Source organism: Rhinoderma darwinii, chromosome 3, assembly GCF_050947455.1.
Source record: "Rhinoderma darwinii isolate aRhiDar2 chromosome 3, aRhiDar2.hap1, whole genome shotgun sequence".
Classification (NCBI taxonomy): Eukaryota; Metazoa; Chordata; class Amphibia; order Anura; family Rhinodermatidae; genus Rhinoderma; species Rhinoderma darwinii.
This window is the reverse complement of record NC_134689.1, coordinates 319,149,845-319,169,587: the sequence shown is the minus strand read 5'-3', so window position 1 is coordinate 319,169,587 and position 19,743 is coordinate 319,149,845. Positions and strand designations below refer to the sequence as shown.

Below are 19,743 nucleotides of genomic sequence, written 5' to 3'. Positions count from 1 at the left end.
ATGTAGGTTTTCCGTTATTCTCTTCCTTCATAGAAACAAAATAATGAGAAAAACAGAAGCGCGGATCCGTCGCATGATGGACTGCAACGGCACCTGACGGAACCCATTGAATTCAATTTCGCTAGACAAAATAGCACTGCATTCTGCGCCATTTTACCCGGCAAAAACAACACAGTCTGCGACGGACGCTCCTAACGGACCCTCTGATGTGGCCAGAGTCTAAGGCTATTATTATAACTATTTGGAATACTATTATTATTATAATTAGAAATAGTATTATTATATTTAAGAACTAATATTGGTACAGTATTACTATTATTAATATATATTAGGACTATTATTATAGGAACGTTTATGAATCAAGATTATTTAGATTACTAGGTTTGCTATGGATTGGGACCATCATTACAATGTTGTAAAGAAAGTGAGGCATCATTATTAGGAGAACTATAGACAAAGGTTATTTTTACTAATATTTTAGAGCTGTGGTGGAGGTTTTTTGAAGATTATGAATACTATTGCAAAGGGCTATTAACATAATATGTATCTGAATTATTAATATTACAGGGGATTTTATGGGCTACTATTATTAGCATTATTAAGGATAAGGACAATAATTATTACTATTAAAACTACTGCATATTAGGACTTTTCCGGCTTACAACTAATATAAGATAGTCTATTACAGATGAAGATTATTCATATTACTAGAGCTATGGATTGCGATTATTGATATTATTAGGGTTATTAAGGATTATTATTATTATTACTACTATTAAGACTATTGTATATAAGGTCTATTATAGATTACAACTAATATAAAATGCTCTATTACAGTTCAGGATTATTAATGCTACTTTTATTATTATGACTATTAAGAATGTGGACTATTATAAATAGGACTATTTATTATAGGATTCACTATGGATTAGGATTATTATTAGAACTATTAAATTGGACAAAAACTATTATTATTAACAGGACTGTTATTACTATCAGTACTTATAATTCGTTATGACTATTATTAGATCCTATAATGTAAAAAGGTGCTTAGAATAAATCCATTTACATATTATTCTGTGTTTTTTTGCACAGGTAATGATAACACTATGTAACCAGGGTACCCTGCTAGTGCTGCACAGAGCACGGATGATAGGGATAGTAGTAAACAGCAGTAGTAGGGTGGTAGTACAGAAGTTGTAGTAAAGTCATTAAGTATTACAGCAGCAGAAGTGGTATTAGTGCAGTAGTAGCAGAAATAGTAGTAATAAAGACAGTAATGAGTCCACAACAGCACTATTAGAAATAGTAGTACAAATTTGTGCAGCAGCAGAGGTAGTAGCAGCAGGACAGTAACGGCTGGTCAACATGTAACGGATTTGCTGCATATTTTCCGTCTGGAATTGCACACTGAAAATACGCAGCGGAATACCGTAGCAGCAAAGTAGGTATGATCTAACAAATGTCATCCACACACTGCTAAAAAATTCAGTCCAGAAATTCACCTGCGGTGCGTAATTCTAGTTCCGCAGCATGTCAATTATTGCTGCAGAAAGTGGACTGATTCCCTTTGTTTTTCTGATGTACTGCATAATTTACTGTGGAAATACTGCAGAATTTCTTACAGGGGGTGGAAATGACATCACAGGAAGAGGAAATATCACCATCACACAGCCGTTTAAAAAACCGCACCAAAAATCTGCACTATTTTCTGCTGTATAAAACGCATGAAATGTGGATTTTCCGAAGTGGATTGTCTGCTAGTTGATGCGGAAATGCTGCGGAAATTTTCTGCACCAAATCTCTGTGGACAAGCCATAAAACAGCTGTAGTAGTAAAGACAGTAAGCAGTAGTAGCAATAGTAACGGTATGTAGTAAAGTGGTAACAGCAGTAGTGGCTGTTGTAGAAGTATTATGTACAGTAGCGGTATTATGTACAGTAGACCATCGGCTGTAGTAGTAAGAATAGTGTGGCGGTAGTAGTGAATGAGTAGTGGCAGTATGTATAGTAGAAAAGCAGCTGTAGTAGTAGTAGTAGTAATAGGGATAGTGTAGTGGCAGTATGTATAGCAGTGCAGCTGCTGCAGTAGTAATAGGCAAATTGTAGTTGTAGTAGTACAACAGAAGCGGCAGTGTGTTTAATAGAGAAGGAGTAATAGGGATAGTGTAGTGGTAGTAGTACAGCAGTATCAACAGTATGTATAGTAGAGAAGCAATTGTAGTAGTAATAGTGTAGTAGCACAACAGTAGCAGCAGTATGCATAATAGTGTAGCTGCTGTAGTAGTAATAATAGTGTAATGGTAGTAGTACAGCACTATATATAGTAGTAAAGCTGCTAAAGTAGTAAATGGGGTAGAGGTAGTAGTACAACACTATATAAAGTAAAGGAGCAGCTGCTGAAGTAGTAGTAGTAATAGTGTAGTGGTAGTAGTAAAGCAGTACTGGCAGTATATGTAGTAGTAATGCAGCTGCTGTAGTAATAGTAATAGTGTAATAATAATTATAGTAGTATGTATAGTAGAATAGCTTCTGTAGTAGTGATACGATAGTGAAGTAGTATGTATTGGAGTAGATTGTAAAGTAGAGAAGCATTAATAATAGTAGTATACTGCAGTAGTAATATAATATAGTAGTAGTATGCATAGTAGAGCAGCAGTAGTAGTAGTAATCATAGTAGTATAGAATCTAAGTATGCATACTAGTTCAGTAGTAGTAATAGAATAGCATAGTAGTGGTAATAATTATAGTAGTATGTACAGTAGTAGTATACATAGTAGAACAGTAATAAAAGAGTAAATTAGTAATAGTATAGTGTAGTAGTATGAACAGTAAAGAAACAGTAATAGTGTAGTGTTGCAGTAGTAATAATCATAATAGTAGTACAGTATAGTAGTAGTATGCATAGTAGAACGGATGTAATATTTTTGTATATTAGTAGTAGTAATAAAATAATAATGGTATACTAGTAATATAGTAATAGTATCATAGTATAGCAGTAGCAGTAATAAATGGGTAGTTTAGTAATACTATAGTGCAATAGCAAAGTAGTAGTATGAATAGTAGAGCAGCAGTAATAGTGTGGTGTAGTATTAGAAATAATAATAGTAGTATAGTAGTAGTATGCATACTAGAGCAGTCCAAAAAGTATTTATAGTAGTAATATATAGTAGTAGGATGCATAGTAGACTAGCAGTAGTAGTATTAATATAGTAGTAGTGATAATAATAGTCTAGTGTAGTAGTATAGTAATATTCATAGTAGGGAAGCAGTAGGAATAGTATAGTCGTAGTATGCATAGTAGAGCAGTAGTAGTATAGTGTAGTTATAATATGTGTAGTAGTATAGTATTTATATGCATAGCAGATCAGCAGATCCACCCCTCCTTGCATCTTTCTAGCCACGCCTCCTGCGGAATAATTAGTGAAACGTGCGTCAAGGCGCAGTACTCTTGCAGAAACCACTGAGATATACTGACTAAGTAAGTTGCACACTAACTAACTCCTGTTCATAGCTGAAAAGCATTGACTTTTGTACTTCACCTATGTATGATGCTTTATTTTTTGATCTCCAATAATCTATACTAATAGTTCAAATACTTATAGTTCGTTTTTGGAAACAATGTTTTTCACGTTCCTATAACATACCTAGTCTCATTGACTTTTTTTAAACAGACCATTGGTATTTTTCCTCATCATTACAATATTTGATACATGCATTTTTTTCTTTTCCCTTTTCTTGGGTTTTGACATCTCTTGATATCTATTTTTGCATCAACTAGGATCAATCTGCTATGCTCGAGTTTTGTTTTATTTACTCCTACTTACTAACTGCAGTAGTGTACTTTGCTCATTGTTGACATCCTTTTTGATACATTCCTTTTACATTTATGTATATATTTGACATTTATATTGCTGTTTTAATAAATTGATATAAAATATATTTTTTACATATGTGAACAAACTTTTTGGTCTCCTTGCTTCCATTTTGGTCTTTTTTTGGTTTGATATTTATTGGGGAGTTGAAACCAACATAACATTTTAAGCAGATCAGCAGTAGTAGTAATAGTATAGTGTAGTACTATAGTAGCAGTATGCATAATAGAGAAGTAGTATTATAGTGTAGTAGTAATATGTGCAGTAGTATAGTGTATGTGTAGTATAGTACAGCATTAGTATGCATAGTAGATCAGCAGTAGTATAGTGTATGTGTAGTAGTATAGTATTAGTAGGCATAGTAGATCAGTAGTAGTTTAGTGTATGTATGGTATAGTATAGTATTAGTATGCATAGTAGATCAGCAGTGGTATAGTGTATATGTAGTACAGCATTAGTATGCATAGCAGATTAGCAGTGGTATAGTGTATGTGTAGTATAGTATTAGTATGCATAGTAGATAAGCAGTTGCACAATGTATGTGTAGTATAGTGCAGCAATTGGAAGACATAGTAGAGCAACAGTGGTATAGTGTATGTGTAGTATAGTATTAGCATGCATAATAGAGCAGCAGTGGTATAGTGTATGGGTAGTATAATACAGCATTAGTATGCATAGCAGAGCGGCAGTGGTATTGTGTATGTGTAGTATAGTATTAGTATGCATAGTGGATTATCAGTGGTATAGTGTATGTGTAGTATAGTACAACATTAGTATGCATAGTAGAGCAGCAGTGGTATAGTGTATGTGTAGTATAGTATGCATAGATTAGCAGTGGTATAGCGTATGTGTAGTATAGTATTAATATGCATAGTAGTTTAGTAGTAGTATTGTGTATTTGTAGTATAGTATTAGTATGCATAGAAGATCAGCAGTGGTATAGTGTATGTGTAGTATAGTATAGTATTACTATGCATAGTAGCTTAGCATTAGTATTGTGTATGCATAGTATAGTATTAGTATACCTAGTGTAGCAGCAATGGTATAGTGTATGTGTAGTATAGAAAAGTATTAGTATGCATAGTAGAGCAGCAGTGGTATAGTGTATGTGTAGTATAGTATTAGTATGCACAGTAGATCAGTAGTGTCACAGTGTATGTGTAGTATAGTGCAGCATTAGTATGCATAGTAGAGCAGCAGTAGTGTAGTAGTAATATGTGCAGTAGTATAGTATAGTATTAGTATGCATAGTAGATCAGCAGTAGTATAGTGTATGTGTAGTATAGTACAGCATTAGTATGCAAAGTAATTCAGCAGTGGTATAGTGTATGTGTAGTATAGTATAGTCAAGTATTAGTATGCATAGTAGATCAGCAGTAGTATAGTGTATGTGTAGTAGTATAGTATAGTATTAGTATGCATAGTAGATCAGCAGTAGTATAGTGTATGTGTAGTAGTATAGTATAGTATAGCATTAGTATGCATAGTAGATCAGTAGTAGTATAGTGTATGTGTAGTAGAGTATTAGTATGCATAGTAGATAAGCAGTGGCACAGTGTATGTGTAGTATAGTGCAGCATTAGTATGCATAGTAGAGCAGCAGTAGTGTAGTAGTAATATGTGCAGTAGTATAGTATAGTATTAGTATGCATAGTAGAGCAGCAGTGGCATAGTGTATGAGTAGTACAGTACAGCATTAGTATGCATAGTAGATCAGCAGTAGTACTGTGTATTTGTAGTATAGTACAGCATTAATATGCATAGTAGAGCAAAAGTAGTATAGTGTATGTGTAGTATAGTATAGTCTTAGTATGCATAGTAGGTCAGCAATAGTATAGTGTAATTGTAGTATAGTATAGTATTGTATTAGTATGCATAGTAGATCAGCAGTAGTGTAGTGTAGTATAGTACAGCATTAGTATGCATAGTAGAGCAGCAGTGGTATAATGTATGTGTAGTATAGTATAGTATTAGTATGCATAGTAGATTAGCATTAGTATTTTGTATGTGTAGTATAGTATGTGTAGTATAGTATTAGTATCGATAGTAGATCAGCAGTGGTATAGTGTATGTGTAGTATAGATTAGTGTTAGTATGCATAGTAAATTAGCAGTAGTATTGTGTATGTGTAGTATAGTATGAGTATGGATAGTAGATCAGCAGTAGTATAGTGTATGTGTAGTAAAGTATAATATTAGTATGCATTGTAGATCAGCAGTGGTATAGTGTATGTGTAGTTTAGTATAGTACTAGTATGCACAGTAGCTCAGCAGTAGTATAGTGTAATATAGTATAGTACAGTAGAGCATTAGTATGCATAGTAGATTAGCAGTGGTATCGTGTATGTGTAGTATAGTATTAGTACGCATAGTAGATTAACAGTGGTATAGTGTATGTGTAGTATAGTATTAGTATGCATAGTAGATTAGTAGTAGTATTAGTATGCTTAGTAGAGCAGCAGTGGTATAGTGTATGTGAACTATAGAAAAGTATTACTATGCATAGTAGATCAGCATTGGTATAGTGTATGTGTAGTATAGTATTAATAGTAGATCAGCAGTAGTATAGTGTATGTGTAGTATATTATAGTATTAGTATGCATAGTAGATCAGCAGTAGTATAGTGTATGTGTAGTATAGATTAGTGTTAGTATGCATAGTAAATTAGCAGTAGTATTGTGTATGTGTAGTATAGTATGAGTATGGATAGTAGATCAGCAGTAGTATAGTGTATGTGTAGTAAAGTATAATATTAGTATGCATTGTAGATCAGCAGTGGTATAGTGTATGTGTAGTTTAGTATAGTACTAGTATGCACAGTAGCTCAGCAGTAGTATAGTGTAATATAGTATAGTACAGTAGAGCATTAGTATGCATAGTAGATTAGCAGTGGTATCGTGTATGTGTAGTATAGTATTAGTACGCATAGTAGATTAACAGTGGTATAGTGTATGTGTAGTATAGTATTAGTATGCATAGTAGATTAGTAGTAGTATTAGTATGCTTAGTAGAGCAGCAGTGGTATAGTGTATGTGAACTATAGAAAAGTATTACTATGCATAGTAGATCAGCATTGGTATAGTGTATGTGTAGTATAGTATTAATAGTAGATCAGCAGTAGTATAGTGTATGTGTAGTATATTATAGTGTTAGTATGCATAGTAGAACAGCAGTGGTATAGTGTATGTGTAGTATAGTATTAGTATGCATAGGGGAGCAGCAGTGGTGTAGTATAGTATAGTATTAGTATGCATAGTAGATCAGCAATAGTATTTTGTAGTATAGTATAAGTATGAATAGTAGCTCAGAAGTGGTATAGTTTATGTGTAGTATAGTATTAATAATAGATAAGCAGTGGTATAGTGTATGTGTAGTATAGTATTAGTATGCATAGTAGAACAGCAGTGGTATAGTGTATGTGTAGTATAGTATTAGTATGCATAGTAGAACAGCAGTGGTATCGTGTATGTGTAGTATAGTATTAGTACGCATAGTAGATTAACAGTGGTATAGTGTATGTGTAGTATAGTATTAATAATAGATAAGCAGTGGTATAGTGTATGTGTAGTATAGTATTAGTATGCATAGTAGAACAGCAGTGGTATAGTATATGTGTAGTATGGTATAGTATTAGTATGCATAGTAAATTAGCAGTGGCATAGTGTATGTGTAGTATAGTATTAGTACGCATAGTAGATTAGCAGTGGTTTAGTGTCTGTGTAGTATATAGCGTATGTGTAGTATAGAATATTATTAGTATGCATAGTAGAGCAGCAGTGGAACAGTGTATAAGTAGTATAGTATAAGTATGCATAATAGAGCAGTAGTGTTATAGTGTATGTGTAGTATAGTACAGCATTAGTATGCATAGTAGAGCGGCAGTGGTATTGTGTATGTGTAGTGTAGTATAGTATTAGTATGCATAGTGGATTATCAGTGGTATAGTGTATGTGTAATATAGTATGCATAGATTAGCAGTTATATAGTGTATGTGTAGTATAGTATTAGTATGCATAGTAGTTTAGAAGTAGTATTGTGTATGTGTAGTATATTATTAGTATGCATAGAAGATCAGCAGTGGTATAGTGTATGTGTAGTATAGTATAGAATTACTATGCATAGTAGCTTAGCATTAGTATTGTGTATTTATAGTATAGTATTAGTATACCTAGTGTAGCAGCAGTGGTATAGTGTATGTGTAGTATAGAAAAGTATTAGTATGCATAGTAGATCAGCAGTGGTATAGCGTATGTGTAGTATAGAATATTATTAGTATACATAGTAGTGGAACAGTGTATAAGTAGTATAGTATAAGTATGCATAATAGAACAGTAGTGTTATAGTGTATGTGTAGTATAGTACAAAATAGTATGCATAGTAGATCAGAAGTGGTATAGTGTATGTGTAGTATAGTATTAGCATGCATAATAGAGCAGCAGTGGTGTAGTGTATGTGTAGTATAGTACAGCATTAGTATGCATAGTAGAGCAGCAGTGGTATAGTGTATGTGTAGTATAGTATTAGTATGCATAGAAGATCGGCAGTGGTATAGTGTATGTGTAGTATCGTATAGTATTACTATGCATAGTAGATTAGCATTAGTATTGTGTATATGTAGTATAGTATGAGTATGGATAGTAGATCAGCAGCGGTATAGTGTATGTGTAGCATAGATTATTGTAAGTATGCATAGTAGATTAGCAGTAGTATTAGTATGCATAGTGGAGCAGCAGTGGTATAGTGTATGTATAGTATAAAAAAGTATTAGTATGCATAGTAGAGCAGCAGTGGTATAGTGTATGTGTAGTATAGTATAGTATTAGTATGTACAGTAGATCAGCATTGGTATATTGTATGTGTAGTATAGTGTAGTATTAATATGCATAGTAGATCAGCAGTGGTATAGTGCATGTGTAGTATGGTATAGTATTAGTATGCATAGTAGATCAGCAGTGGTATAGTGTATGTGTAGTAGTATAGTATTAGTATGCATAGAAGATCAGTAGTGGTATGGTGTATGTGTAGTATAGTATTAGTATGCATAGTAGATCAGCAGTGGTATAGTATATGTGTAGTATAGTATGGTATTAGTATGCATAGTAGATCAGCAATAGTATTGTGTAGTATAGGATAGTATAAGTATGCATAGTAGATCAGCAGTGGTATAGTGTATGTGTAGTATAGTATAATATTTGTATGCGTAGTAGATAAGCAGTGGTATAGTGTATGTGTAGTATAGTATTAGTATGCATAGTAGATCACAGTAGTATTGTGTATGTGTAGTATAGTATTAGTATGCATAGTAGATCAGCAGTAGTATAGTGTATGTATAGTGTAGTATTAGTATGCACAGTAGATCACAGTAGTATTGTGTATGTGTAGTATAGTATTAGTATGCACAGTAGATCACAGTAGTATAGTGTATGTGTAGTGTAGTATTAGTATGCACAGTAGATCACAGTAGTATTGTGTATGTGTAGCATAGTATTAGTATGCACAGTAGATCACAGTAGTATTGTGTATGTGTAGTATAGTATTAGTATGCACAGTAGATCACAGTAGTATTGTGTATGTGTAGTATAGTATTAGTATTCATAGATCACAGTAGTATTGTGTATGTGTAGTATTGGTATGCATAGTAGATCAGCAGTAGTATAGTGTATGTGTAGTATTAGTATGCACACTAGATCACAGTAGTATAGTGCATGTGTAGTATAGTATTAGTATGCATAGTAGATCACAGTAGTATTGTGTATGTGTAGTGTATATTAGTATGCACAGATCACAGTAGTATTGTGTATGTGTATTGTAGTATTAGTATGCACAGTAGATCACAGTAGTATTGTGTATGTGTAGTATTAGTATGCATAGTAGATCACAGTAGTATTGTGTATGTGTAGTATAGTATAAGTATGCATAGTAGATCACAGTAGTATTGTGTATGTGTAGTATAGTATAAGTATGCATAGTAGATCACAGTAGTATTGTGTATGTGTAGTATAGTATTAGTATGCATAGTAGATCACAGTAGAATTGTTTATGTGTAGTATAAGTATGCATAGTAGATCAGCAGTATAGTGTATGTGTAGTATAGTATTAGTATGCATAGTAGATCACAGTAGTATTGTGTATGTGTAGTATAGTATTAGTATGCATAGTAGATCACAGTAGTATTGTGTATGTGTAGTATAAGTATGCATAGTAGATCACAGTAGTATTGTGTATGTGTAGTATAGTATTAGTATGCATAGTAGATCACAGTAGTATTGTGTATGTGTAGTATAGTATTAGTATGCATAGTAGATCACAGTAGTATTGTGTATGTGTAGTATAAGTATGCATAGTAGATCACAGTAGTATTGTGTATGTGTAGTATAGTATTAGTATGCATAGTAGATCACAGTAGTATTGTGTATGTGTAGTATAGTATTAGTATGCATAGTAGATCACAGTAGTATTGTGTATGTGTAGTATAGTATTAGTATGCATAGTAGATCACAGTAGTATTGTGTATGTGTAGTATAGCATTAGTATGCATAGTAGATCACAGTAGTATTGTGTATGTGTAGTATAAGTATGCATAGTAGATTATTAGTGGTGTTGTTGTTGTTGTTATTCCTGCTGTGTCTCCAGTCCGTGTTTTGCCGTCCGCCCGTGGCTGTGTGTGTATGTGAGTGTGCGGCGCTCAGCCTGTTGTTTACAGCATTAACGTCACATAGAGGCAGAGAGAGGGATCACACAATGAGAGCGCCGCAGCCGGACACCCGCAGCACACAGAGCCCGCTCACTGACTGACCCCGCCGCACTTAACGTTTACCGCGTCTACTCTGACCTTCAGCGGCCCGGGAGTGAGAGGCCGACGGCGGCGGCGGAGGAGGGGGGAGACTCTTCCATTCATTGGTCCCGCAGCGGCCTCCTGCGGGCTGAGCTCCGGGAGTGAGTCGGGTGACATGGAGGCTGAGGACTCGGAGCTGCTAGTGCCGTACACTGCGGGTGTCTACTGCCTGTTCCTCACGTCCCAGTGGCGGCGGCGCTGACACGGAGCCCTTGCGTTATTGTATACTACACCCGGCTGTTACTATTACTACTACTACTACATCCCGGAGAGCGGGGACACCCGCGGGCGTCTGCGTCACGTGACTGCGCCCCTTCTATCACAGGGGAGGTATCTGGGGTCATAACCTCCCCCCATCTCGGGTCACGCTGCTCAGTGTTTTCCCGGGGCTGAACCAAAGAACATACCCCACAGTCTCCCGGGGGAACCGGGCAAGGTCACGGTCCACGGACTATATACACATTATATATACATATATCGGGTCAGTGTGTGTGGGCTCCGGTCGCCATCTTTATCCCGGGCACTTTGGGGCTGCTGTGGATGTGATCGGAGTGGCGCATACTACTCTTCTGTGGAGATGAAGGCCGGATCGGGCTATGGGGCTCCGGCCTGGCTTTCGGGAGCCCCCCTGTTCCTACTGCTGCTGTTGTGCCTGTGCCCGGGCCAGTGCCTGGGGCCCCTGGGTGGGAAAGGTGAGTGTCTGGTTCGGGTGTCTGCCCCTCTCCTCCCCCCGTGGGAGACTGTCTGGTCTGTGCTGATGATGTCCTCGTCATACACGTGGAGGGAGCAGGTCTCAGCGCTGCGCTCACTGCTGGGGATGCCCCATTATATCGTATGCTTTATAATGCTCAACAGGACGGGTCAGCAACCTGTGGCTTTCCAATGTTGGCAAACTACTACGCTGAGCGTGCACTTTGGTAAAGAATGCTGGGCGTTGTAGTTTCATAGCAACAGGTTGCAGACCACCTCCCTACGCCATCTGTATTCTATCACATGTGTTTTGTGACCACCTGGGCACAGAGGTTGTGTTAGGTAAAGCTGCCCAGAGATAGTCACCGAATGATCGATCACACTGGTTCCCTACCTGACCTTCCGTGGGCAGCATGTCCTCTGTGCCATCACAGGTCGCCAGGTTACCCAACACCAGGCAATTATTATCAGGGACCAGAATAATATTCCTGAACCAATCTCCGCAATTATCCTTAAAAAAAATAATCTAAATTCTCGGTGATGGGATCTGGTTGTTTTGTGCTGTAGACGCAGTGTTTATCTATAACCATCCATTGTCACGTGGTATATGGTTCCGTCTATGGGCAGTGGTGGCTCACTGGTACATTGTGTAGGGTGGCACGCTGGTACATGGCATGAATTTTTCTGGCTAGGTTTGAGACATCAGTCCATGCAAGTCACTGGTTCATCAGACTGGTACCTGTGTTTACATGTGATTCAGCCTCCACATACATGTCCTGTAGAGATGAGGGCTCCGTGTATAACAATAATGTAGATAAGGGCTTGTTTACATGTCATATGTGACCCCTTATTTACTGTTGACAAAAAAATGACAGGAAAGGACTTTTATTTTGGTCCCTAATGTGGTGTAATATATTAGTGTTCCAGCTGTTTTCTATAATAACACATGGTAAGGTGGAACCCTGCTGTGACAACCTCATACTTCTCCATAAAGGGACACCCTAAGTCTGTCTGATCTTCATTTACTGTGCTGTAGGGTTCAATCTGTTGTTCCCTGTTATCAAGCATTTCTGACCTGGTTCTATTATCTGTTTTCTTACATATGTGAGGATGATTTATAATAATAGCAGCTCCTCTTGTAATGCTGTTGTTGAAAAAATAAAATTATATATATATGCCTTTGAGGACAGGACAGGGTTAATAGATGTTTTAGAGCACATTCACACAGCTGTATTGTCAGCGTATGGTGAGCTGGACATACCCGGGGCGATTCACCTCCAATTTGACCATCATTCTGATCGCTTCTACTATTGAGGCGCTGGTTAGTCGGACGGGCAGCTACTGCCAAATCTCCACGATGATCCTATTAGTAGCTTGTTTAGTCACAAGGTTTTTCTACTTTCCTGGCGTCTGTGGGTGGACTCTCCCCTCTAGATTGTGAGCAGCCATGCTGTATCACCTGTATGCTCAGCAGCGATCCTCATTGTGTTGAGGATCTTGGCTTTTGTATAAGGGCTCGTTTCAGTGATGCGTTGTCTACACTTATGTATATAATCTGCCAAAAATGGTTCCCAGTATGTGGAAGAGCTTTTACTTGGAAAACATTACTCAACTGGGTTGCAAACCCATCTGTTATGTAAGGTTCTTGGACCACAAATATGTCCTTGTAAACATGTCCTAAGGCTAGAGCTTTAGACTCGATTCAATGGATCAGTCACATGGGCTGTGTTCATACTTGGGCTGTGTTCTGTTTGGGTTTCCGGTGTGTTTTTGACAGCAAGTATAGCGTAGTCTGCGGAGATGATCTTGAAAAATACTGTAAACCTTCCAGGACCCCATTATAACTCGCTGGGATCAGTTAAAATTCATTGTGATCCTTCTGAAAATAGAACCTAAAGGTACCTTTACACCGACAAATATCTGTCTAATTTCTATCCAATCAGCCCAATATCAATCTAAATTGAAGTGTGTAAATGGCCAATCTAATTGAAATCTACCTAAAAACTGATCTGACTTGTCGGCCAATCTCCATGGTTGTAGTGTGTTAACAGTAGTTGAGAGATCTGAAAGACAACTCTATATAAGGAATAGGACCGTTTTATTGTAGGAAGATCATAAAAGATGAGACGAGAATTGAGTTTATTTTAACTAAATATCTGTGTGTAAACGGCCAATTCAGACCAATTTCAATATCTGTAAGATCGGTCTGATTGGGGAGAAATCTATCTGTACCAGCTGGGCAATTGCAGCGTGAGTTGGGGTCCATTCATTTCAGACCAATGAAAATCTGTATGAAATCTTACTGACTTTATTCGATGATATTTAGGGCTTCTAGTCATTATTAACATCATCCACTAATAACTGGAAGTTTGGGGCAATTAAACATTTTATAGTTGTGCTTTTTGCTCTTAAAATTGTTTGGATTATGAAAATATCTTTGTGTTTGTGACAACTCGACAATTGCTTCCAAGTTGAATTCATATTGGATCATATGATTGAAATCTACCATATAGATGTATGAGTATACAGCACTGTGTAATCCAGCTGCCTACGGAGCCGTATATACACCTCACACATGGAGTGTAAGCTTCTGAGCCAAGGACATGTTATTGATCAATCTTATGTACGTGGATGTGATGGAATATCCGCTGTACTGAGGCCATTCATAGTCGCTATATTACTACTACACTCATCAAGTGCTCTGTCAACATGGAACAGAAGTCTCCACTGTATACAATGGCTGCGCTATTATTTGTCCGGGAGGCCCATACTATATACAGTAGTTTTGGATTAACTGTGACCGAGCGCCAGCTTTCTGGTTTCAGCCTTGTGTCTGGGGATTAGACTGATCTGGTTGCTTTCCCATGTTTACTCTTCGTAGACGCTTAGAAATCCTACCTGTGTGTTTACGTACAAGTGTGTGCTTGGCAGCGGAGGAGTTAAAGGTTTATTTCTGCTGGCTGTTATTTTTAGTCGTGTAGGAAATGAGGCATCTCTGCATAGATCTCCTACAGACAGGGCTTTGTTTGTGGGGTCACATAGCCTTCGTCCGTCTCCAAAATAAAAGGAATCTCAAGTCGACCTATTACTAATAATAATCATCAAAAAACTAAACATCAAAAATGTAGTTTTTGTGTTGGGGATATTGAGTCTTGTCTTTTAATATCCCATATGTCTGCTGAAAGGATTTTGCTCTGGTGCCTCCTTGGTTTGATTTATAAAGATCCTTTGTGTTTGAGACCTGATGCTTTCCTCATAGGGGGAGTGGCGTGCGACCGGTGGTCCTGGCTAATCCTGTACTACGCACTTACTACCTCCTTGTTTACAAGCTTTAACTAGTTCTACGGAGTGGGAATGCTCAGACCGAGCGCTGTTTTTCATAACTCTATGCTGGGGGTGCTCTTTTTAAGAACTTTATCTTTACTTGATGGTGTTTTTTCATAGTTTACAGACTCAACAGGTGGAGAGTCTCCAGGAAAGTCAATATTACAACGTATACATTCGAAATATTCATTATGTATACAATTACAATTAAATGATACAACTTGGCGGGTCTTGACGTAAAAATCATTTTGGAAGCCGTACTCCAAACAAGACGGGTGTCACGTTTTTACAAAAGAACAAAAACTTTTATCGTTTCAGAATTTGGAAGAAAACGAAGTGCAGAACTTAAACAATTGATAAAATAAGCTAGTAATAACAACAAAGATAATTAAAAATGGATAAAATAAGCTAATAACTATTATTAAAAATTGATAAAATAATCTAGTAACATCGATAATTAAAAATTGATAAAATAAGCTAGTAATAATAATAATACAAGCTTGTATACAAAGATGATAATAATAAAGCAAGCTAGTATATATATTTATTTTTTATATGTGGAATTATCCAGCATTTTATTTTCTTACAAGGCTTGCTCGATTATTTTATGTTCTATATCTTCCTTCAGGTTTGGTAAGGTGCTGTTTATAATTATGTATAAGAAGTCTGCTATATAAAGCGTGCCATTGAGATGACTGTGAAAACGAGGAGTGACAGTCACATAAAATAGTTTTGTATTTTTTCTTCCTCTGGCTTTGATCACAACATATAATAAACATCTCTTTACGTCATCACTTTTAATGACTCTTCACATGTTTTAGCCTGTAAACATTTTTTAAATACTTTTTAGCTCTAATGTAGGGATGGAAAATCGCCCTTTGCTGGTAAACCTCTTTACCGTGGGATGTCTTATGACAAACTTGTTGCCTTAATATACTTGTTTTTGCCCTCATTAATAAAGAGTAAAAGTATTGTGTAAAAAAATGTTTTTGCCTTTTTTAATTACTTATTTATTTTTTAAGCATTAATTTTAGTTATTCCTATCACTTTTATGTATGTTGTTATGTTTTATCCAAGAGCTCTTGCTCCAGACTTTCATGTAAGATTTGATCTCCCTTCATGAAATGTATGCAAGATCAATTGTTGGTGGCATTTTTCTTTTCTGATAAATTGTAACTTGTGTAATTTAGGAAATTACTTTTTGTAACTGAAAACGAGAAAGTTTTGTATCTGTAGTTGACTTGGTTCATCCCAGATATAGGTGATGGTTTTTGTTCTTACGTTATACATTTTCTGTTGTCTGCAACAATATCAATAATCCCTGGTTTATTAGTTACCAAATTATAAGGGGTTGTACTCCTACAGGATATTAAGCTCTTAATTTTATATTACAGTTGTATATTTTTGGCAGTTTTAGGAAATCTAGAGACTGTAAATAATGTATAAAATGTTATGATTTAAGAAAAAATTTAGTCAACTATAAAAGGGCTATAGATAATTTAGTTTTAAAAAATCAAACAAAAACAGTTTAGCTTTTTTGTTATATCATAGAACTTTGTTTTTTATATGCTTTTATTTCGTTTAAAATTGATATATATATCTATCTATCCTATATAATAAGTGAACATCTAAGCTACGTAGAGGTCCGGAACAAAGGGTCAGCAACCGTTTTTGAAGTGCAGTTTGACAGGACTGTGAAGAAGATGCTGAGAACAGTGAAATGTTTTTAGATTCACGTAGGGCAAAAATATTGTGAAATTGGCAACGACTTGCTTGTTATCTATTTTAGCGTGACAATCCCTCTGTTCTTAATCCTTATACATAATTCCTATGTCTTATTTGGTGTTGGACACAGAAATAAGTCACTTTCTCTATCGGAAAGATGTAAACAAAGCAAACATTTGAGCTTTATAGTTAGAGAATAAAATATAAAGCTGTCTGTAAATAATAGAAAGATTATTAGATTTATAATGTAAAGAACAATCCATGTTTTTCCCTTTTTAGCACATTACTGTTTTTTTGTGCTGCTCAGTTTAGTTTTACCAGATGTAGGTGTGAAGTTATTTTTACATTTTAGAAAATTTCCATCCATAGATAGCGTGTCAAGTCTGTTATCTTTGGTCATTTACATCATTCGGCTAGGGTTGTCACTCATTATAGGTAAATCTTTGTATCTACGCATATCCACTTCATACTAGAAGCCTTTCAATAAGTCGTTTTTTGTTGTACGATACGTGATGCCTGACTACTTGGGGCATCCGTTTGGTTAGGGTCTTTTTTTAACTGCTTGATGGATTTGTTCTTGCTATTTGGTTTTGCCTGTAAACAAAAAGGACTAAATCTTTTATCTGGTCCAGATTACCATAACTACTAGTAGGGGTTGAGTAGGGGGATGTTTAAAACATAGTGAGGATTATGTACAATCCTTCCTATGCCATAAAATAGTGTATTCAATGGGCACCAGTTTTTATTTACACACTTGCAGCAATTTTAAGCTATTACCAAATTCTCCAACAGTTTTTGATTTTCTAAAAGGGATTGTAGCTCCGCAACATATGTATTTTTTTAATAAAGGAGTAGTGGTATGATCGGCTAAACATTCACAGACTTGCCCTCCGTTTATGTTGTAAGACATCTATAAAATGCTGCATAGGCAAACAACACTTTTGATACATGTCCCGGCAGATAGAGGTCATGTCTGTTTTGGTGGAAAGCACATTAAAGTTTTGTTTGGGTAAACGTGTTTAAAGGAAAACTGAATTTGACCATAAACCATTTCAACTGGCCAAAAGAAGGATGTCCACAAACTAAATATTTCCAGAGATGAATGTCATCAGATGTGCTATAAAATTGCATGTTTTTTCTTTTTTCAATGTCCTCTTGCCCATTGATCAGCCAGTTGTTGCATAAACTTCAGTGTATTTTGTATATCAGTAATTTGGCAGAAAGTAAGTGGCCAATTTATGGCTGATCTTTAGGGGAAACAAAGTTTCAGCCAAAATTGCAGATTTCATATAAAATTTCTGACCAGATTGACCAGTCATTTAAGGCTTTAGGGAGGCTTCATCTGGTTATACACATAAGATAGTTGACGGCAAAAGAAAGTTCAGCCAACAGCTATCTCCCTTGACCACCCATAAACGTATTCTCTGATAAATGCGCTTGTACAATTCAATGGCGCCTAAGCGACAATTCACTACCAAAAAGGGAGCGTGAGTCCTCTGTAGTTGATACGTTTTAATTGCTAAATGAAAGATGGCGACAAATAGCAAGCTTTCGAGACTACTTATGTGTCTTCATCAGGCAAGGTTATTTTTGCGGCACGCTTCTGCATAGGAAAGCGTAGTTGATGGTTTTTCTATACAGCAAAAACAAAACATATACTTGCGTATACCAGCCTGATAAACGCCAAAAGGACGGTCTTTTTGCCTTCATCGGGTGTATGGAGCTCCTTGGATACTTTTGGTGCAGATGTTGGGAGCGTTTCCCTGTGTATAGGCCAAACGTAGAGCTTAAACGTGATGGAAACAAAGCCTACGTCCGCTTTTGTAACCATTGAATGCCGAAGTGGGAAATGGTTCGGAAGAGTCAGGTTGGAGGTGATCATTGACCTAATAGCAGATGTTAATATATTTGCTTCAGTATATTTTTTATTTTTTTATTTTTTTTCAGCCACGGCTTAACTTTATTGTGATGAAAGTCAGAAACTTTTTTTTTTTTATCCATTAATACTAATATGAAAGTTCTAGTTCTTTTAAATTTTGTAGTTATTTAATCTATGCAATCGGCTATCAATTGTGTGTGTAATAGAAGAAGGAAAAATCTCAGTATGTTCAGTTTGAAATTTGTCAATGTACCACAGGGCTGGACATATCCAGGAGTCAGGTAGCCAATTTATCTAGGAATTTGCTGCTGGAGCCTAAAGTTGAGTTCAGACGTGGCAGAATTGTAGTACATTTTTGGTGTGCATTCACAGCAACCTCCTTGGTGCAATATATTTGCCACGTCCGTACCAACCTCATCTTTTTCGGCTCTTTTCTGTTGAGGTCTATAGAATTTCTTTTTGCCTGGCTACTACAAGTGTCATGCTGGCTCCTAAACTACAGTAAATTGATGATCCACACCATGGTCTGAGTGTAACATTTTGCTCATCTCCTTTTTTTGTTCGGAGATTGTAGTCAATCTCTTCAACCACTTCCAGTGATTCAGATTGGCCTCCTGTATGTTGTTTGCATTCTTGGCATAGGCCATTACTTGGTCAGCCGGCTTTGTGTTGTACAGTTTCTGCTCCGGTCTTGGATTTTTCTCCTTTGTGACTTGAGGGCCGTGTAATGCTTTTGCAGACTGGAGTGTTTTTATCTGCAGCACATCAGTTAGAAGGTTAACCATCTTGGTTTTTATCTGTGTTTGTAGCGCCACGTGTTTTCTCAATGAGTCCACTTAAACACAGAGACTAAGAATCCCACGTGACCCTAATGTCCTGCTCGTGCCCTTGCAGTCTAGTAGAGGAAATTGCCTGGAGTAGAGCTATATTTCTGCTATAACTTCTTCTACACAATAGTAGATTCCTCCCAGACTCTGGTCTGTGCCTCAAGCCAGCTGTGCTCTGCAATGCTCCACGCTCTCCCTCGTGGAGCGCAGACTCCTCTGCAGTATTGTGTGTAGCTTTCTTTCCTTTTTTTTTTTTTTTTTCTTATGCTGTTTTCAGAGCTGCATTTAATTATTTGAGATGTTTTTGTGGATTTTACTGTATCCTGATCTGTGATTGTACTCGTGTTTGGTTAGCAAGGAATACTTTTCATAGCATGCATGATCTTCTCAAAAATGTGCCATATTTGTATTAGACTAGGGGTGTGTTGGCTTTAAAGATATAGACTTGACACTATCCAAATTGCACATCTGAAAAAACGTTTGTATTGTTGACTGATCTTTCAGCCTATCTGATCCTCTACCCCAGCGTGTAAATACGATGTGCCTCAGTTTTTCTATAAACTGCGCAGTTGAAGTCATTTTTTTTTTGG

At 36.4% G+C, this 19,743-nt stretch overlaps 1 protein-coding gene across 2 annotated transcripts in view; it reads left to right on the top strand.

The window, feature by feature from the left end:
* The first annotated feature begins 10,588 nt into the window (after nt 1–10,588).
* Nucleotides 10,589–19,743, top strand: part of IGF1R (insulin like growth factor 1 receptor) — a 183,084-nt gene continuing 173,929 nt past the window's right edge. For both annotated transcript variants that reach the window (XM_075858234.1, XM_075858233.1), the window contains exon 1: nt 10,589–11,400. In XM_075858234.1, the coding sequence (XP_075714349.1) occupies nt 11,286–11,400 (115 nt within the window). In that variant the 5' untranslated portion in view covers nt 10,589–11,285. The remainder of the gene's footprint in view (nt 11,401–19,743) is intronic.